The 22,998-nt window shown below is 34.0% G+C and overlaps 1 protein-coding gene across 1 annotated transcript in view; it reads left to right on the forward strand.

The window, feature by feature from the left end:
- Window positions 1-22,998, forward strand: part of SHOC1 (shortage in chiasmata 1) — a 91,932-nt gene that overhangs the window by 62,011 nt on the left and 6,923 nt on the right. Inside the window, exons 17-23 of the mRNA XM_030859016.2 lie at window positions 4,371-4,443; window positions 8,555-8,621; window positions 10,263-10,441; window positions 12,104-12,221; window positions 13,413-13,524; window positions 14,798-14,919; window positions 19,048-19,141. Coding sequence (XP_030714876.2) covers window positions 4,371-4,443; window positions 8,555-8,621; window positions 10,263-10,441; window positions 12,104-12,221; window positions 13,413-13,524; window positions 14,798-14,919; window positions 19,048-19,141 — 765 coding nt within the window. The remainder of the gene's footprint in view (window positions 1-4,370; window positions 4,444-8,554; window positions 8,622-10,262; window positions 10,442-12,103; window positions 12,222-13,412; window positions 13,525-14,797; window positions 14,920-19,047; window positions 19,142-22,998) is intronic.

The following is a 22,998-nucleotide window of genomic DNA, read 5'->3' on the forward strand; positions in this document are numbered from 1 at the left end:
GGATTAAAAAACAAGAGCCAACTGTATGCTGCCTCTGGGAGACTCGCTTCAGCTCTAAAGACAAACATAGGCTCAAGGTGAAGTGATAGAAGATGATACTCCAAACAAACGACAGACAAAAGAAAGCAGATGTAGCCATACTCATATCAGACAAAATACACGTTAAGCTTAAAAAAGGTAACAAGAGACAAGGAAGGATATTATATTCTGATAAAGGGGATAATTCATCAAAAAGATGTAATAGTAAAGCAAACAACAAAAAAAGACATAATAGTTAGTAATATCTATGCACCTAACATAGGAGCACCAAAACATATAAAGCAATTATTAACAGACCTAAAGGGAGAAATTGGTGCAGCACAATAATAGGAGGTGACTTTAACACCCCACTTACATTAATAGATAGATCATCCAGACAGAAAGTCAACAAGGAAACAGTGGTCTTAAATGAAACATTAAACCGGATGGATTTGATAGATTGGTATAGGACATTCCATCCAAATGCAACAAAATACACATTCTTCTCAAGCACACATGGAACTTTCTCCGGGGTAAACCGTATGTTGGGACACAAAACAAGTCTCAATAAATTTAAGAAGATTGAAATCATATCAAGCATCTTTTCCAACCACAACACTATGAGACTATAAGAAGATAGCTGAAAATATCACAGATATGTGGAGACTGAACAACATGCTACTGAGCAACTATTGGGTCAATGAAGAAATCAAAGGAGAATTTTTAAAATACCTTAAGACAAATGAAAATGAAAATACAATATACCAAAATCTATGGGATGCAGCAAAAGCAGTACTAAGAGGGAAGTTTATATCAATACAAGCCTATCTCAAGAAACAAGAAAGTCTCAAATAAATCATCTAACCTTACACCTAAAGGAACTAGAAAAAAACAAATGAAGCCCAAAGTCAGTAGAAGGAAGGAAATAATAAAGATCAGAGCAAAAATAAATAAAATAGAGACTAAAAAGACAATAGAAGAGATCAGCGAAACTAAGAGTTGGTTCTTTGAAAAGGTAAACAAAAATGACAAACCTTTAACCAGACTCACTAAGAAAAAAAAAGAGAAGGCTCTGATAAATAAAATTAGAAAATAAAGGAGAAAAATAACAATGGATACCACAAAAATACAAAGATTGTAAGAGAATATTCTGAATAGTTAGTAACCAACAAAGTGGACAACCTAGAAGAAATGAAGAAATTCTTAGAATCATGTAACCTTCCAAGACTGAATTATGAAGAAATGGAAAAATTAATAGACCAGTTTCTAGTAAAGAGATTAAAACAGTGATGAAAAAAAAACCTCCTAAAAAACAAAAGCCCAGAATCAGATGGCTTCACAAGTGAATTCTACCGAACATTCAAAGAAGAATTAATATCCATCCTTCTCAAACTCTTCCAAAATATTGAAGAGGAGGGAACACTTTCTAACTCATTTTACAAGGCCAGCATTACCCTGATACCAAGTCCAGACAAAAACAATACAAAAAATATACATTACTGACCAATATCTCTGATGAATATAGATGCAAAAATCCTGAACAAAATATTAGCAAACCAAATACAATACATTAAAACGTTCATATAGCATTATCAAGTAGGATTTATTCCTGGGATGCAAAGATGGTTCAATATTCTCAAACCAGTGTGATACACCTTAGCAAAATGAAAGATAAAAAACATATGGTCATCTCAATAGATGCAGAAAAAGCATTTGACTAGATGCAACACCTATTTATGATAAAAAAAAACTCTCAATGAAATGGGTGTAGAAGGAGTGTATCTCAGCATGATAGAGGCCATATATGACAAACCCACAGCTAACATCATACTCAATGGTGAAAAGCTGAAAACTGTCCCTCTAAAATCAGGAACAAGACAAGGATGCCCACTCTCACCATTATTATTCAATATAGTATTAGAAATTATAGCCAGAGCAATTAGGTAGAAAAAGAAATAAAATGCATCCAAATTGGAAAGGAAAAAGTAAAACTGTCACTGTTGCAGGTGACATGATTTTACGTGTAGAAAACCCTAAAGACTCCACCAAAAAACTATGAGAAATAACAAAACAAATACAGTAAAGTTGCAGGGTACAAAATCAACATATAAAAATCTATTGTGGGCTTCCCTGGTGGCACAGTGGTTGAGAGTCCGCCTGCCGATGCAGGGGACATGGCTTCGTGCCCCGGTCCGGGAAGATCCCACATGCCGCAGAGCGGCTAGGCCTGTGAGCCATGGCCACTGAGCCTGCGCGTCCGGAGCCTGTGCTTTGCAATGGGAGAGGCCACAAAAGTGAGAGGCCCGCGTAGCACACACAAAAAAAAAATCTATTGCATTTCTATATGCTAAAAATGAGCTAGCAGAAAGAGAAATTAAGAAGACAATCCCATTTACAATCACAACAAAAAGAACAAAAAATACCTAGGAATAAATTTAACCAAGGAGGTAAAAGACCTGTACACTGAAAGTATAAGATATTGTTGAAGGAAATTAAAGCTGCAAATAAATGGAAAGATATTCCATGCCCATAGATTGGAAGAATTAACATTGTTGAAATGTCCATATTACCTAAAACAATCTACATATTCAATGCAATCCCTATCAAAATCCCAAGGACATTTTTCCACAGAAATAGAACAAAAAATCCTAAAATTTATATGGAACCACAAAAGACCATAACTAGCCAAAGCAATCCTGAGAAAAAAGAACAAAGCTGGAGGCACCACAGTCCCTGATTTCAAACTACATTACAAAGCTATAGTAATCAAAAGAGCATGGTATTGGCAGAAAAACAGATACATAGGTCAGTGGAACAGAATTGAGAGCCCAGAAATAAACCCACACATATATGGACAATTAATTTACAACAAAGGAACAAAGAAGAAACAATAGAGAAAGGATAGTCTCTTCAATAAATGGTGTTGGGAAAACTGGACAGCCACATACAAAAAAAAAAAGTAGACCACTGTCTCACACCATACACAAAAATCAACTCAAAATGGATTAAGGATTGGAATGTAAGACCTGAAACGATAAAACATAGGCAGTACACTCTTTGACATCAGTCTGAGCAATATCTTTCTGGTTATATCTCCTCAGGCAAGGGAAACAAAAGCAAAAATAAACAAATGGGACTACATCAAACTAAAAAGCTTCTGCACAGCAAAGAAAATCATCATCAAAATGAAGAGACAGCTTATTGAATAGGAGAAGATATTTGCAAATTACTATATTCAATAAGGTGTTAATATCCAAAATATATAAAGAACTCATACTACTCAACAACAACTACAAAAAAATTTAAAAATGGGCAGAGGAGCTTCATAGACATTTTCCCAAAAAAGACATACAGATGGCCAGTAGGCACATGAAGAGATGTTCAACATCACTAATTGTTAGGGAAATGCAAATCAAAACCACAATGAGATATCACATCACACCTATCATAATGGCTATTATCAAAAAGGCAAGAAATAATAACTTGGTGAGGATTTGGAGAAAAGGGAACCCTCATACACTGTTGGTGGGAACATAAGTTGGTGCAGCCACTATGGAAAACAGTATAGAGATGCCTCAAAAAATTAAGAATGGGGCTTCCCTGGTGGCTCAGTGGTTGAGAGTCCGCCTGCCGATGCAGGGGACACGGGTTCGTGCCCTGGTCCGGGAAGATCCCACATGCCGCGGAGCGGCTGGGCCCGTGAGCCATGGCCACTGAGCCAGCACGTCCGGAGCCTGTGCTCCGCGACGGGAGAGGCCACAACGGTGAGAGGCCCACGTACTGCAAAAAAAAAAAAAAAATTAAGAATGGAACTCCCATATGAACCATCTACCCCACTTCCGGGTATTTGACGGAAGAATACAAAAACAGTAGTTTGAAAAGATACACCCTTATGTTCATGCAGCAGTATTTACAATAGCCAAGATACGGAAACAACCTATGGTTGATTTGTTATCTCCACCCTGCACGCCCCCAAAACTGTAATGGTAAGTAGGAAAGTATAGCAGCAAATCATTGGTTTTCTCCAGCAATTCAAACCTGCCTGGGTTAAATTTAACACTTACAGTACAGGCAGAGACAACTTATATATAGTCACCTATATTGGAATTCTTGAGGAATACTAAGAATGCCCTACTCCAAAATACTTTCCTCATTAATATTTGATCTTACCAGGATTTATTCCTTTGTGTTCAAGCACTGATATCTTTTGCAACACAAATATTTACTTTGCCACCTTATTGTCGTTAGTTTCATGTAACCAATTAAGTTTGTTATTTTTGTCACTGTAGCAAAAGAATATGAAAAAGAATCATTCAGATATACATGTATATGAAATTCTTATTTTTGAACAGGTGCTGATTATAATAAGAATGGATTCAGATGGTGAAAAACATTTACTTATTAAAATCCTTAACAAAATAGAAGGTAGGGAGTTTTAAATTATGCTTCATTTGATAACAAATGCTTGAATATATAAAAATGTACTGATCTAACCAAATTTTTAATTAAGATATGATTAACACACCATAAAATTCATACTTTAAAAATATATAATTCAGTGGGATCTAATCAGTTTTTAAATCAATGTGGACTATATTAGTCTGCAATATAAATATACTACAATGTACTTATATGTACATTATCATTACTGTTAATTATTATTACCAATTGACACCTTTTATTGTCTACTAATCGCTAATATTATGGACTACTTACAACTCTATGAATAGGTTTTATTAAGTCAGTTTTTACAAATGAAGAAACTAAAATTCATAAAAGTGATGTATCACGCCAAAATCACAGGTAGTAAGTGAGGGAATCAGGATTTGAACCTAAGTCTCTCTTGTTCCAGGGTCATTTTTCAACTCTTCTACCCACTACTGCCCCCTCTGCCAACCCTTTCCACCTTGTGCTGTGGAACGCATTGCTAAGATGTAAACTTTTCTCCTTCTTCATCTCCTTGTCTTAAGTGAAACCCAACTTTCCCTAGATGATAATGCTTCCCCTGTATCCCTTTCATATAGAAGCTGATAATTTTCTCTCTCTGTGTATAGGGATGAGAAGGCCATTTCTTGCTTTCCATTATCCTTTCCAGAACTTTATTCCTCCGTCCTTTGAGGCTATGCCATATTGCCATGTCATTCTCTACTACCCCACAATCATCCATGGACAGTTTTGCACCTGATTCATGGTACTCTCTTTAGTCCTGGTCCTGCCATTATCCTAGGTGTCTTTAATGTGAATGATTTATTCAATACCCTGACCTCTTAGTTTCGTTGACCTTCACAACAAATATGATATTCACTCCTTCACTTTGCTATCGACCTTGTGATAATACAGAGCTGTCCTGCCTCTAAACTTTAAACTCTGATACATTGTTCTCTGTCTACAGCTACCTCTAGCTCTTTCATGATCTTCAGCATTCTAGAGATTTATAAATTGTCAACTCCTTTTTTCATTTTTTCTACTTCCAGAATTGGGGATGGCCATCACTTTAATCAGTCTTGTTCTTCTATTGTATTGATACCTTCCATTTAAACTTCAGCCCTCAATCAATCAAGATTTAATCTCTCTATTCCTACACCTGAGCTGCTGAGCATTACTGGAGAAAATCAGATAGATTGGTACCACTACAAAATCAGGTTCTCTGAACTTATAAGGGCTTTTAATAATTCTTAACAATCTTTCTGTATGTTCTTAGTTCCCATTCCTATCATACTAATGGCTGTACCATAAACCCGTAACATGCCACTCGTCCCCTCATTTTGAGAAGGGAATTATGCCTTCTAACGTCCTTTAGTCCAGTAATAATCCTCCTCAGTTTCATCTTCCCCACCATCTACAAACTTATATTTATTTCTTCTATTGTTTTATCTTTCCTCCTTTCTCTACAGAGGAGGTGAATCTCCACCCTTTGAGAACCAATCTATCACTTGTGCTGTGGATCCCATCTCTTCATGCAGTCTCAAACACTTTATTCCATCAGTTATTTCCCAGCCAGCCTTCTTCTCTAATGACTCTTTCTCTTAATCTTTAAGGCTTCCAGTCTTAAAAATAAAATAAAATAAAATAAAGTACCACCCTCAAACTGTGTCAACCTTTATTTATTCTCTTCCCTCTATGAACTGCATCTTTTGTCATCTCCCAAAATATTTCTTTGCTCTAACCCTACCAAACTATTTATCTTGCTGTCTCCTATCTCCATGCCTTTACCCTTCCTGTTCCTGCTATCATAATGCTCTTCTCTCTTCTGTAGGAAGCTAACTCCTACACATCCTTTAAAAATTAGTTAAAACATTTGTTTAGGAAACCTTGATTTAAATACTTTCCCTCTCTACTCTCAGGGTATTATGTACATCCTTCTAAGACACTTCTTACCATCCTGGGCTATAATAACTGATTATCTTGTCTGTTTTCCTCACTAAAATTTCAGCTTCTGGAAGGTAATGACCATGCCCTGATTTGTATCTCCAGCACCCACAAAAATGCCTGGAACATGGAAGGCACCTCATAAAGATTTATTGAATAAATGAATAAGCTAATGAATACCTCCCTATATACCCTACTTAGACTAAGACTAGTGAGAAAGATTTAACTGAAATATATGCAAGTATTGTGACGAATATCTGCTACTCTGTGAAGTTAGTAAACTATTAAAACATATCAATAGTAATGTGAGAATGGAAAGCTCTTTTAAGCAGAGCCTTATACGGTGCTATTTCTTGACAATGTTATCATGTGCTAGAGTCCAAATTTTCAAGCTTGGATCTTATTATTTCATTCAGTTTTCCAGTCCTGGGAAGATAAATTCATATTTACCAAATCACAAGATCCTTACTAGTGCCAAAATGCTAGAGCAATACTTAACAATTGAGGAGCTGAAGCTGCCACAGTTGTCTAGACAATCAGGGTAATTGGAAACTTTTTTTTTTAATTGGGGTATAGTTGCAATGTTGTGTTAGTTTCTGCTGTATTGCAAAGTGAATCAGCTATATGTATACATATATCCTCTTTTTTTTGGATTTCCTTCCCATTTAGGTCACCAAAGAGCACTGAGTAGAGTTCCCTGTGCTATACAGCAGGTTCTCATTAGTTATCTATTTTATACATAGTAGTGTATATTGCGCTGACCAATGTTAGCATTATAAAACAAAGGGGGATATATGTATATGTATAACTGATTGCTGTACACCTGAAACTAACACAACATTGTAAATCAGCTATACTCCAATAAAAATTCTAAAAAATAAATTTTAAAATATTAATAAGACAAAGGGATTTGGATAACCAAAGGAATATTTTTGTGAAGAAGCTGAGGAAATATTCCTGCCCCACAGAAAAGAATACTTAAACCTACTTAATGAGACACATTTTCCTTTGATGTCACGTAAGATATAGTGGCAAATTATTGCTGTATATATATCGGTTCTTATGTAGGCTTCATGCCGAACATTCCTATTTCTCCTGACATTTGGGATTATATCATTACTACTCTTATTGTTTTGTTTCAACAAGGTCTGCTGACACAAAAATATTGACTCTATGTACTGAAAAATGTTTTTACTCTGTTTGTAACTGGCAACTATCCTCTGTATCTAGAAGCTAGGCCTTTTCTTTCTGTCTAGTGTTAGAAAATAAAGATGTGGTTCCATTGTTCCACGTGTTTGAAAGATCCTAGTAATGTGCTCAGCAAGTAATCTGCTTTGGGATCAAAGCTAGTACAAACCACTTAAGGAGATTAGGTTTTAAATAATATGACCTCATAAATTATAAAAGAGAAATACTACTAAGTCCGTTCTTATCATCACCAAAACTACTGTCATATCAAGTAAACATGAAATTATTAAACATTACTCTGCCATTATTACATCACACTTTTGGGAACTCTACAGTTGACAAAAGTTCACTAATAGAGTATAGAATTTATTTTTACTAGAATTAGCTACTCTTAAATCAATTATGTGTACCAAAAATAAACTGTATATGTGGGTATAATAAAATTTTTAAGTTTATTATATTTGGTTTAAAATATAACATAAATAAGTAATTTAAATTATAATTGAGAAGCAGGAGTGAATCTATGAAACAGGTAGTGTCCAGGAAGTCTTCTTTTTCTTATACAGCAAGGAGAAAGGAAAAAAAAATTCCTACTGCACTGAAATATAGTCTCTTGCTGTTTAGTTATGTACTTAAATTTTTGGCTAGAAAAAAGGTAAAATCTACCGTAATTTTTAGCAAAATAAAATGAACTGCACAGAATTGGTGAGTATTTAGTTATTTTAACATTAAGTTTTTGATCTCTTTTATTATTTTACATAATAAATTCAGAATTTCCAGGCTTATATACACACAACATACATACACACCAGAAACAGTGCCCATGGCTCAAACTTTCTGATTCCCTAGACTTAGAAAAATAATCCTTGTTCACAGATCTTTAATTCATTTCTATGGTAGTGAAATATATGACACACCTAAAAATATATATGAACAAAATATTGAAAAAAACTTTTTGTATTACTCTTTTTTCCAACAGGTTTGACACTGACTGTCTTACATTCGAACAAAAAAGATTTTCTGGAATCCAAAGGTGTTTTAAATGGGTAAAAACATATTTGTTCATCTGTGGGGAGGAGACATACCAGTTCCACGGGAAAAGTGCAGTTTCTCCTAGAACTTAACTTTTTAAAGTTTTTTTAGCCAATTTTTAAAAATTTATTTATTTACTTGTTTGGCTGCGTCAGGTCTTAGTTGCAGCAATGGGATCTTCGTTGTGACATGCGGGTCTTTTCGTTGAGGCGCGTGGACTTCTCTAGTTGCAGTTTGTGAGCACCAGAGCGCACAAGCTCAGTAGTTGCGGCGCACAGCCTTAATTGCCCTGCAGCATGTGGGATCCTAGTTCCCCAATCAGGGATTGAACCGACATCCCCTGCATTGGAAGGCAGATTCTTAACCACTGGACCACCATGGAAGTCCCAAAAAAGGTTTAATAAAACCTGAAATTAATCAGTGTCTCCACTCTCTTCCTGAAAAATGCTTTAACTAAGTTTATTGCCTTGTGTATTATGTATTACTGTCGTCCAGAATTTTAGTTCATTCTTTCTTTAATATCTCCAAATTATCATTGTTATTGTCAGTACAAGTAGTACCTATTTAGACTTACACTTGTTTCTTTCTAACCAGTGTTTTTGCTCAGCATTGTCTCTTATATTTTCTTCATTCCTTTTGAGTTTCCTTCTTCTTGTAGTACATCACTTAGAAATTCTTTCAGTGAGAGCCTGCTAATAATAAAGTTAGTGTTGGCTTGTCTAAAAATGTTTTCATTTTGCCTTATTTTATGTAGAAATTATTTCTAGATAGAAAGCAGCAGTAGAGAATTTTAATTATAGTAAATTCTATGTTATATGAAATTCGAAGATGGGAAAGATAAACTTACGATATTTAAGTACCCACCTTTTTGTTGTTAAATCACTTATGAAGCCCATTGAGGAAAAAAAAGCCATTTCAAAGTCATCAGGAAGGGACTTCCCTGGTGGCACAGTGGTTAAGAATCCGCCTGTCAATGCAGTGGGCAAGGGTTCAAGCCCTGGTCTGGGAAGATCCCACATGCCGCAGAGCAACTAAGCCTGTGCCCCACAACTACTGAGTCTGCGCTCTAGAGCCCGGGTGCCACACCTACTGAAGCCTGTGCACCTAGAGCCCATGCACCGCAACAAGAGGAGCCACCGCAATGAGAAGCCCACGCACTGCAACGAAGAGTAGCCTCCGCCACAACTGGAGAAAGCCCACATGCAGCGATGAAGACCCAATACAGCCAAAAATAAATAAATAAAAATAAATAAATAAAAAACAAAGTAATCAGGTAATATTCTACTATATAGATTCTCAAAGATTAAAATCTCACATTTATAAGAAAATGAGGTTGATTTCTCATGGTGGTTTGTGTATTACTGATAAGACTCAGGTAATAAAATAGGGTCCCTTGCATATGAGGATGTGAAATAGTCCACAGTTTTTTTATATCCTGGTTGTTTTTTTTTTTTTTAAGTATGACCATCAAAAAGAAAGATAAAAAGATTAGCACAATTGGAAAACAAGTCAACAGAAAATACGCCAGTGTCCTTCCAAGATAAGTAGGCATAGATTAGAGAAGAATAAAATAGCAGAAACAGTCATCTTTTAGCATTCCAAGTGTATAATGACACAAGACTAATTCTATTTTCTTGGCTTTCTTTTGTCTTCAGTACAAGTTTCTGTGCAGTTGTACACAATCAATATATTGGAGCAGATTTCCCCTGGAGTAATTTCTCTTTTGTGGTGGAATACAATTTTGTAGAAAACTCTTGTTGGGCTGAACATTGTGAAAAATTGAATATTCCTTACTTGGCCTTTAAAGTGATTCTTCCAGACACAGTTTTAAAGAGTAAGGATATAAACCAAAATTCCTTTTTTGTTCCATTAGCATGAAAATTTGCTGCTTTCTATTTCTGATCTATGGAAAGAGAATAAACTATAGCATTAGAAGACTTGAGTTCAAGCTCTAACCTCACCACCAACTGTGTGACCTTGAGCAAGACCTTTAACTATCTCTTGCCTCTTTTGTAAAATAGCCTTTACTGATTCTATTTGTCTTCATCTGTTTAGCTTCTAAATTTTACTTATAATAGCACTATTAAATTATAATTATATCTAATCCTAACTGACTTTTATGCAACAATATTTTTATTGAATTTTAGGGAAAAATATGTCATAGTATGTTGACTGACACAGAGAACTTTTAATACACAACAAAAAATTATGCACAAATGCTTGGCAAAGAGTCTAAACCACTTTGCATAGCATTTGGTTTCTTTGTATTTCTCAGTAACGCTTCACATGACTAAGGTTGTGAATTCTCAGATCCATTAAATTAAAAATCCTGTATATTTTTAGTCCCAGTGCATCTCTCATTCAAAACTTGCCATAAGTCACTTTCCATCCACCTCAAGTATGAGTAGGAAGTTTGAATTCTGAGACATTCCAACTCAATTCTAAAAATACAACCATAATTATTACTCTGGAATCTTTGATACAGAAATTTAAGCATTAACTTCATTAAATAATTAAAACATGGGTTCAAGAAAGGATAAAAGGTAAACATTCATCTTTAAACTGAATTTATTCAACCAATTCCTTATTTGGGTCATTTATAATGCTTCAATTTTCTACTATTATACCACAAGATTTATAGTAGTTTATATATCTTATATATCTTTATGTACTTGTTGTAAGAAGTAAAAATTCCAGGGTAAAATGAATTGCTGGTTCAAAGGTATACACACATTTATATATTGCCGATAGCTTTCCAGAAATTCTATCCCAATTTATATTTACGCGGAAAGTGTGAGAGAATCCTTTCCCTCATATTTTTACTACAAGTAGGTATTATTAATCTTTTAAATTTTTGAAAGGATTAGAGGCAAATAATATTTTATAGTTGTGTTATTGCATTTCTTTGATTATCCATACCATTTCATAAGTGAATTGATCTTGTATAGCCATTCTTTTATAAATGGCCAGTTTATGTCCTTTGTCCACTTATTTGTTGAGGTATATGATCTTTTTCCTATTGATCTGTAGCATTCCCTATGGATTATTGTGCATAATTTTAAATTTTGATGTAAATCAGTATATATATTTATACAGGAAATGTCCAATATGTACTAATTGAATAAAGCAGATATTAACATTCAGGTAGAGTATGATCCTGTTTTTTCTTTTCCTTATTTTTTCAAGTGAATGTACATGTGTAAGTATAGACAAGCAAATATATAGAAAAAAGTGTGGAAGTATGTGTTAAACTCTGTTTTTAGTATATAGTAGTTTTAATAAATTCTATTAACTATTATTTCTAGGAGTAGAATAACATGATTTTTATTTTATTCTTCAGACCTTTCTTTATTCTGAATTCATATTTTTACAATGAATATGTTTTATTTTTATACTACTCCTTGAGCATACACCTGTTATTCTCATGTTTAGTAAAAAGAGAAAGAACCGAGGGATGAGAAAAAAGAGAAATATTTATAAATTTTTTCATATTTAGGAAGCACCTTGCTGGATAGTTTTGGTGGTTTTCTTTTGGAAATTCAGATTCCATATGTGTTTTTTGCATCTGAAGGACTTCTTAATACTCCAGAAATACTTCAGTTGTTAGAAACCAAGTAAGTTATTGACTTCATAACTTAGGAAAGATGTATATACCCTAATTGGCTAAATATTATGCTATATATGTGGCACTATTTCTTTCTGATTCAAGCCTGGAATTATATCACATAGGAATAGTTTTCCATAGAGTTTATGTCAACTTATACTTCTCTCCCTATAGTACACCATCATAATTATTGAATATTGTCTTTTTTTGGTTATATATCAATTTTGTGGAGAAAAAATAGTTAATTATTATTTCAATTCATTGTTAATTGCATTTCTTTTGTTACCAGCAAATATGAGGATTTTACGTGGGGGGGTTTTCTGTGAATTACATGGTCATGTCTTTGGGTCATTGATATTATTGAGAATGAGTATTCTTATTTAGAGGACTTTAAATACTGACTAGGAAGCAAGATTATGAAGTTCTAAATGAATTCTCAAGTTTTTAGACCTTTAGTTCTAACATCATACCAACACGGAGCATTTTTAAATGATCTAAAACACTATCATAGCGTACAAGTTGTCACAGGAAGGTTAGACATTGGGCTATATATCAAGGAAGGATAATTATGCTGTGACCTTCATTAAAATGCAGATCTATTTTCCATACTTTTGTTTTTATATCTTAAGGCTGTGGGGCATTCACAGAAAACTTGAGCTTATAAAAGATAGTTTAAATCTAGGCAACTTTTCAGGAGAAAAAAGAAAATTCTGATAAATGCAGAATGTTTTAGTCTCATAACACAATGTTTTAATTTCATGAATTATTACTTACAGAACCAGAATAAATTGGTCAAGACATTTATAATAGGGGAATTCCCTGTCAGTCCAGTGGTTAGGACTCCACACTCTCACTGCCGGGGGCCCAGGTTCAGTCCCTGGTGGGGGAACTAAAATCCCGCAAGCCACGTGGGTGTGGGCAAAAGAAAAAACCCCAAAAAACAAACAAACAAAAGAAAGACATTTATAATAGTATCATGTACAGTAATATTTAGCAAAATATCTAAGGCAACACATATCTCAACTAATTTGTCATAAATGGAATAATTCATAATTTCATTCCTCAAATTTCTTAAGTGGAATAAATTGAGGTATGAAACTTGAACAGTAGTTCAAATAATTTAATATGCAGGAGGACAATACAGTTTTTCTTAAAGAATTTTTCTTAGCCATCTGTCACCCCAAAATATTATATTTTACAGGTATAATATCACATTGGTGGAGAGATGCTGCAGTGAGTCACTGAAACTTTTTGGAGGTACAGAGCATTATGTAGTGGTGACAATTGATGAGGACACCACCATAATTTTGCAGGTAAAACTATACAATAAAAAATATAAATCAAATATATTAAAATACATGTGTAACCATGTAATCTATTAGCTTTAGAGAGCTTAACTATAATCTACTCATGATTTCTTCCAAAACTTTGCAAATGGGCCATAAGTGCTAAAATCATCACCGTGGAAAATGGCTATTACCAAGCTTTTTCAATGCCTTGTAATTTTTAACGTACTTTAAGAAGATAGAGCAAATATAGTATCTTTAACATTATGTATTGACCTTTTTTAAAATACATTTATAGAATAATTATAGTGTTGAAAACTTTAAAAATCAAATTCTAGCCACTGTGTTTCTTAAAAGGAGGTAACATATTAATTTGTAATTGGTAATACGGGATTTCCTCTAAAGTAAGTGGGGATTGCCTATAAATTAGTCAGTTTTTAAAAAGAGAGAGAAAATCTCTTCAAAAATCCATATATTTTAGAATTTAAGATGTATGAATCTCCCTGATATGTTTGCTTGATTGGAGTACAAATTACAAAGAAATTAATTTAATAGTGTGGGAGTGGAGAGCAGAAAGCAGTTTGATGGTATGGAGTATAAATTAATGGCACATATTATGGTAAGGTAGAAGTCTGATTTAATAAGCAAATGTTAATACTATAAGAATTATATGACGGAAACAAAAAAGCTCTGTTAGAAAGATTCTTATGGAATATTGTATCTTGCATATTTAAGGTTATTAAATAACAGTTATTTGTGGGAGGGAAATCCTGTTTGGGAAAACTGTTTTAATCCATGCTTACATAACTTACTGTTAGAATAAAATACTTCTTGAATTATTCACTCTATCAAAAATTAATATTGTTAAAGGAAAAAAGAGATTCTAGATCATTAGAAAGACATTCCTATAAGTTCATTAACTGCTGATTTTTCATATTCCTTAAGTAAGCATTAAGTGCAGATTATCCCATGGGTTTTTGTCCTTAAGAGTAGCCAGATCCCTGTCTACAAAGAACTGCCCAGATAGGAGCACTCTGTAGACTGCTTGCTTCATGTCTAGGACTTTGGGAGATTCATGAACCCCCCTTGCTGAGTCTATCATTAACCGTTTTACAACTACTGTAGCTTTTCCCCTACTACTTCCAGTGTGACTTTAATTTTTCCATAAAATGGGAACCCATACCCATGCTTCTTCTCAAGTTATAATTTATATATCATAGATTCTAGAAATATGGCAACAATAATTTCGTAACAACTGGTCAACCTAGTGAATCTTTTTATTTTATTTATTTTCTGGTAGGACCTAGAAGAATTAAACTGTGAGAAGGCATCAGACAATATCATTATGAGACTGATGGCATTATCATTCCAGTACAGCTATTGTTGGATAATTTTATATGCCAAAAAACCATTAAACTCAGAGTAAGTAAACACGTCTCCATCCAAAGTCACATATATATCTTTTAAGTTATCCCATCTTCTTCTTCGAATAAAAGTAGGTATGTAAATTTTCTTTTTGCTCATCTAGTTTGCTTTAAGTAAGGGATTCTCAAGGTGAAGGCATGCCCATAGGAAAACAAATCGGAATTTTGGAGATGATATCTTTCCCCTGGACAGTCAGTGCAAATCATGCTCCCCACCTCTACCTCACTAAGAATTGCTGCTGTGAGTGTTTCATATTTTATTAATTTTTAATTCTGGACTCGTCTGTTAAAAAATGTCATTCTTAAATCACTTCTCTCTAAAATTTTATTAGATATACCAACTAACTAGCATCTTACTATACTTTCTTTCATTGATGTGCTTAACTGAAAAATTGCCCCCAAATCCACGCCAAGACACTGGCTCAAATTATCATTATATGTCTCTCCTTTCCCTCATTCTAAATTTTATGAACATACTGCTTTCACTTTCTCCTTTCATTCTTTGCAATCTGGCTTTTCTCTCTATCTCTATTCTGATCTCTGTCTCTCAGATGTCACTCATCATTTGTGACTTTCTTATGATCATATCCAAAAATATTTTTATCTTTCACTGCTCTGAAGTATTTAAGACTATTGTCAGTGCTTTCCGCCTTGAAACTCTTCAGTTCCATGGCACTTCAATGTTTTTGATCTTCTACCTCTCTACTTCTTGTCTTTTCCTCTTCTTCTTCCTTGTCCCAGTCTCCAGATAGATATGAAATCTCTTTTTTTCTTCTATTTTGTCCATTAAAAATCTTATCCTCTCCGCTAGCTTCAGTTATCGTCTTTCTGCATATAATTATTATATTTCTATCTGCAGCTGCAGTCTCTGTTTGAATTTCCTGACCTAATATCTCTAATTTTCTATATAATATTTACACTCTGATATTCCGCCGGCTCTCAAAGTTAACATAGTATGAGTTCATTTTATTCTCTATTCCCTCCAAAACTGTATCTCCTCTTTTCTGCCCTTTAGCTATTTATGACCATTGCCTTTCTTTTAGTCATCAAGACTGGAAAACAAATCCTATAGATTCAACCACTGGACTTTCATCTCTCCCCTCGCTCCATTTATATTACCAACATCTTAGTTCAGTTTCTCATTATTTTATGTGGACTGTTACAACAAATGGTTTTCACACCTCCAGATGACTCTCAACATTACTCTTCATAATCTGTCATACACTCAATTAATATTCCTAAAATCAGGCTCTTATTATTTCACTCTGATGAAACACCTTTACTGACTTCCCCGTTATTTACTGAATATATACAGACTACTCACCCTAATATTCAAAGTCTTCGGCATATAATCCTAACCTATATTTTCAGGCTTACTTTTCACTGCTTTCCATTTCAATCAAAAGTTCTGCTCATTGGCTTGCAAACATCCTCCTTGCTTTCCTACTTCTACTTTTGCTCATACAGTTCTCTTCTTCCTACGATATTCCTTCCTTCCTCCAGCTCTTCCATCTGGTGAAATTGTGCCTATTTTTCAGGACCTATCTACTTTTTCTATTCAACCTTTCTTCAGTATCTCCCACTCTTGCATATAAACAGATATTTAGTTGTAACCTTTCCAACCTTCCAACTCCTTAGCTCCCTGTTTTTTCCTCATCTTTGATATTATCGTATTTTGTTTTGTATTATCATTTTGGGGCACTTGCCCTATATCAATGACCACATTGCTTTCATATGACAGATGCTTGGTAAATACTGTTTGATTGAATGAATGAATCTTTCCAACTAAATTGCACACTAGACTTATTCACTTTTTTGATCTCTACAATACTACATTACACATACCACACACATCACAGTAGAAGTTTCAAAAATATTCTTTAGTTATTAGATAAGGTACAGGTATCTTATCTTATTTAACATTACATTATCTGTGTGATTTTTTTCCTTTATTGACTTTCTTGTTTGACTCCATTTTTGTTTATCTTACTGTACCAAGCTCTTTGTATAAATTTATTATCATGTGAGGTTAAGTGTAAGTTAGAATCTAAGTATACAAACAACTTGGTTCTTATTCCTTCGTCTATTAACAATAACCTCTAGTAGTCACTTAACATAGTTTTTCCTTTCTATCAGAACTGAAAAATTAAAATAATTATTCAGTTCTAACAGAGGGATGGGAAAGCTGGGACAAAGTGAGAGAGTAGCATTGACATATATACACTACCAAATGTAAAATTGATGGCTAATGGGAAGCTGCTGCATAGCACGGGAAGATCAGCTCGATGCTTTGTGACCACCTAGAGGGATGGGATAGGGAGGGTGGGAGGGAGGCTCAAGAGGGAGGGGATATGGGGATATATGTATACTTAAAGCTGATTCACTTTGTTGTACAACAGAAACTAACACAACATTGTAAAGCAATTATACTCCAATAAAGATACTTTTAAAAATTATTCAGGTCTAAAATCTTCATTCTGAAGATTAATAAAGGCTGTAAAGCATTTTAAGCTTTATCAAGAACTTGGAAGTATTCTGGATAAATAATTGATGTGAAATTTTTTAAAGTTGTTTTTAGATTGGTATCCACCTAGAGGTGCAATTGAAGTACAAGAGATAATAATAGGAGATTTACACTTATTTTTATCCAGATGTTCATGAAAAAAATTAATTATGTAACACTCTGAGATTGTTTTGTGTTCAGGATAGAATTATCATTTATTCACAATAATATATTATTATAAAATGTAATTCTTTTCAGACTTCTAGGTATCTTGGTTTCATATTTTTAGATCATTGGAACATTTTTAAAGTATCTTAATCAACTGACCAAATGAGGAGAATTGAAAATACAAAATAAAATTTTTTAATTACTTTAGTAGTTCATGCCATTAGTTCCTGTTTGAGGAAATGTGTCAGGAGTCCCCAAGACAACCCCAAGTTGATGATTTGTTAGGAGTATTCACAACACTGAAAATATTCTTGTACTCAAAGCAAATTCAGCAAAGGGAGAAAGGGCATGGATCAAAGTCCAGAGGAAACTAGGAGGAAGCTTCCAAGAGTCCTCTACTAGGAGAGTCACACAGAACATGCTTAACTTCCCCAGCAACGAGTTGTGATAACGTTTGTAAAATGTTGTCTACCAGGGAAACTCGCCAGACACTCAGTGCCCAGGGCTTTTATTAAGAGCTAGTCACGAATCAAAACTCTAGATTCCAAAAAGAAAGCAGGTGTTCAATAGAAACCATATCGTTTGAACAAACAGTTTAAGCACAGTGTGTCTCTCTTATCAGCCACTCTTTTGAAAAGAGCTTACCTGAGAAAGAAGCCAACAGAGGAAAGAAGAGCAAAGAGATTAAGAGAGCCATTGTCTCAATGACATTGTTTGAGTCCCTGGGTCCAAAAATGTCTTGTCCTGGACCCCTTAGTAATATAAGCCAATAAATTTCTTTTTCGTTGCTTGGAGTACTTAAAGTGGATAAAGATAGTAGGAATATCCACCCACAGCTCGAGTCACATCTGATGTGCTTAATAACTATAGACAGGGAAATAGCAGTGTTTTTTAAAATTACTGAGATATAACTGAGTTATAAGATTGTGTAAGTTCGAGGAGTACACTCTGTTGATTTGATACATTTATATATTGTAATATAATTACCACCTTAGTGTTAGTTAACACCTCTATCATGTCATATAATGATCATTTAAAAGAGTGTTTTTTCTAACAGTTCAGGGAAAAGACCCAGGGAGGATTCTAGTTATCCTGGCTCTGGTTATATGTTCATATCTGAACCTGATACCTTGGCCAGGTAGTTGGCTAGGCTTCAGTCACATAGCCATCCCTGGGGCTAGTAAGGGGATGAATTAAACTTTTCTACACACACACACACAGACACACACACACACACACTCAGCATCTCCTAGATTTAACGGTACTATTGAAGAATGGTGGTGGAACTGTTCTTACAAAAGAGTGCTGAGTGGACAAAAAAAATGAGTCTGCCACACAAGCATTGTTTTAGCCAGGTTATTCTAAAAACTTTATAAAACGTGAAAAATAAAATGAATTTTAATAAGTATAGTCAGACATCAAATGAGTAGAATATAATAATATAATTTTTTTTAGGTACTGTCTTACAGAAAAGACACTTCATCACCTAGCTTTGATTTATGCAGCTTTGGTTTCATCTGGGCTAAAATCAGAAGAACTGGATGTAAAGGTATTCTTTTTCTATATGTTTGTTTGTATTTTTCATAAGCCAAAATTTATGAAATCTGAAACTCAACTGCCCAGTGAGAAGAAACATTAAATGGTTAAACTAAAAAACACTTAAAAGCCATATAAAGAACAGTTTCAAATTAACAAATATTCTTTCCACTTAAATTTCTGCTCTAAAAGCCTTTAATGAATTTAAATTCATATTTTATCTCTTCATTACTACTTAGATTTTTTGAAACAGGTCAGGATATGAATAAAAATAAATATCCCTTGATCAAAAATGTTCACTTATGAGAGACATACTGTTTTTATCTGCTGTAAAATGGAAATCTTATGACATATGAATAGAGCAATATCTTGGTGATCTCTAATCAGTCTCCTTTCTTGGCTTTTTTTCAATGTCCCACTCTGAAGTTTATGTATTTCCCCAAAATTCAGGGCTCAGTCCTCTACTATTATCACTTTATATTCTTTCCTTAATAAACTCAGACATTCCCACAAATTTAGCTTTCATTTTTAAGAAAATCCTTAAAATTTTTCTAACTTTTCTTAAGGTCTGCACCTATATTCTAGAATTCTTCTGGAAATCCCCACATGAATATCCCACGGGTACCTCAAATTCTGCATATCCAAAACACAACTTCTCATCCTCCCCCAAACTTGATGTTGACCTAAAACAAATAGACTGCCAGTTATTTCTGCAGCAAAAATGGGTTTATATGGGATCAACAAAGAATTGCAACTCAGGGCCTGCAACCATGGCAAGCCATATGCAAGTCTGGGCACAATAAGGTGAGGTGAAATCTTTTAAAGAGGGGAAAAGGAAGTTGGGAGGGTTATATAGTAAACAAAGAGTCCATTGGAGGAGTTGAGAGTTTCATTGGCTGAGTTGTGACAGCCTCTTATTGGCTGAGCTCTTGCTAGGAAAGAAGAGGAAGTCTTTCTTCCTATTGAATTGTACTATCATGGTAGGGCATGAGAGCTCCTCCTGCTGGTCTCCCAACTCTATTTTAATTAAGGTTTCTGTTAGTTTTTTACACCTACTTTATGGCATCACTATTCTAATCTAATCAGTAACTAAATCTTCCTTTTAACTCTGCAGTGTCTCTAGAGTATGCCTCTCTTTTCTACTCCCATTGCTATTTCCCTAAATTCAGGCCTTCACCTCTCACTTGGCATTCTAAGGTAACTTTCTAATTAATCTCTTTACTTCTACTCTTTTCCCACTCCCGTGCATCATGTATATTGACACCAATTACATTTCTGAAATACAGCTGTGAATATTTCACTCCCTAGACTGTAAGCATAAAAGAAAGGGAACATGCTTTTCATTTTTGTCTTCCTAGCACCAAGCACAGAGCCTACGTAGTAGCCTCTTGATAAATATTTGTTGTTGAATTGAATTTTTGTGCTCAAAAGACCTTCTGTAGCTTCCTACTTCATCAAAATAGAGTTAACCTCAGGTGGATTCAAACTCCTCTATGATTTGACCCCTAGTAATCCTTCCTTTAACATCATTCTACTCACCTTTTCCTGAATATGCCCCCACCTCTCAGCCATCTGATTCTGTCCTGTCTTCCCCCAGAAATACTATTCCCCATCCCCTTACTGCCAGTCTTCTTAGTTCTGACTTTTTCTACCCAGCTCAAATACCACCTCCTTTAAAAAATTTGCACCAGTTATACTCTCTCAAGATGAATCTCTCCTCCCATCCTCCTAATAATGCTTTATACCTTTATTATAATATGAGGTGTTTGTTCATATATCCTCCACCCTGGATGGTGAGAACTAGGCCCTTTTCTTTGTAAAAGCTATAACATCTAGCACAGTGTTTTGTACACAGTAAAAATATTCAACAAACATCTCCTAAACAGAATTCAGTGAAAGCAGAACCTGTTAAGAAAATCAACAAATGATCTATTTGAAATAGAATCCAGATAATTTTGATCCTGTGATGCATGTTAAACATAGAAGTAAAATTCTTAGAAAAGTTATCTAAATAAATATAAATTTGTCTCATTTATTCATTCAAGTGAGGTTTTACCACTTAATCAGCCTCTTTTCTCTTCAGCTAATAGAAAGCAGTCATATACAAAATATGCTTTAGAAAATCATTTTAAAAATCTATACATGGGGTATCTGATACCAGAAAGTTACCCTATTCAGGTACAGTGACATGATCCACAGAGGACATGTTCCAAGGAAGGCATTTGGAGATGAAATAGGAGGTACTGCTCAGGCACAATCCATTCCAAATGAAATGGAATGGATTGTTTGTTCCCACCTGGATCTAACTACTCCAAAAGCTTTTCAAGTTCACATGATAATCTTAAAAGTATGTCCACTTTTCCATGGAATTTGAGAAACAAGATGATTAATTTGCTCTAATTCTTGTATCAATGTATCACCAATACTCAAGTCTCCCATTCTCCTAACTTGATGACCTTATGACATTAAAGGGGTTTCCCTAGACTCGTATTATTTTAGAATACATTTAGTAATATGGCTTTTGGCCTCTTAGGCCAAAAAAATCCATCAGGTTGGATTATTTTTTTATTTCCAAGCATCTGGAGAGCCTAGCCATAAAGGGAATATTAAGAAATTTAAGTACATTTTCTTAAACTAAAAGAAAATACAGCTAGTAGTGTCATGCCATATTTTACTTTAATATAAAAAAAATTCTATAAATTTCTTATGAATGCTCTTTGCAGAAAAATGCTTAGATACACACATATGCAAATTTTTGAAAACAATGTTAGCAGGGGTTCTTGAATCTCCCAAAGTCTAGCCATGAGCTCCAGAATCCTTACCCTTAAGTTAAGGTAATATTCATTACCATTATAAAATTATGCTCTTTAAAATGAAATTTATATTTAAATAAAAGTCTCAAATCTTCTCAAAACGTCCAAAACTTTTAATAAAATAAATTTGGAATCAAACAGTGTATTTCTGTGTACTCTATATATTTCATATAAAAAGAAAATCCTTCTTTAGCATGCATATACCCCCAGGTATATGCTAGCAGTTTTGTATTTGTTATTCTTGTGGAAGAAAAAAAATGTCATAATTATTTTGTGAGGTTTGTACAGTCTTTGTTTCTTAAATTTCCACTACAGGACAGAATATTCATATTTTTAAGATGTGATTGTTTAGGGCAGTGTTCTCTATCCACATTAAACTGCTAACCCATGAACTATCTTTCCTTCAACCAAAGCCAAAAGACGAAGAATAAGATAAAAATAGAAATGAAAGGGGAAGGAAAAGGCTGGCATTGCAGAAGAGGGAAGGGCATAGAGGAAAACACAAGAGACAGACAGGAAGTAGGACATATTAAGAAATTATTTTTAGAGTTAAGTTTAACACACACATCACACATTTTTGTCAGGGGTATCTTACCATCAAATAAGCCAAGATTGGATGAACAATTCCAAGAATACTCTAAATCAGAACATATTCTTCTTTTTGAATACAGCATCAAATTAATCTGTAAATATCCTTATTTTTCAACTTTGTTTTTGAAAAATCTTGCACTATTGTTTAATTCTTATTTTTATTTGAGAACTGTTAAGTTTAACCTAGAAAAAGCAAAATATTATTGCTAGTGACATCCAAATTGCTTTTTTTCTAATACAGATGAAATAAAACACCAAATACGTTTAAAAGACTTTATTAATAAATGCCAAATGGAAGTGAAGAATAACAATTTAGATCCAAAAATTAGAAACTACAAGGATATCATATTTAAAGAAGGAAAGTAAATTGTTTATCCTCACAAATAAAACATCCTGGATTTCACATAGATAAATTAGTAAATTATATCTAAAATAGTGTACAAAGATTAGAATCTTCTGGGGTTTT

Source organism: Globicephala melas, chromosome 6, assembly GCF_963455315.2.
Source record: "Globicephala melas chromosome 6, mGloMel1.2, whole genome shotgun sequence".
In the NCBI taxonomy this organism is placed as follows: domain Eukaryota; kingdom Metazoa; phylum Chordata; class Mammalia; order Artiodactyla; family Delphinidae; genus Globicephala; species Globicephala melas.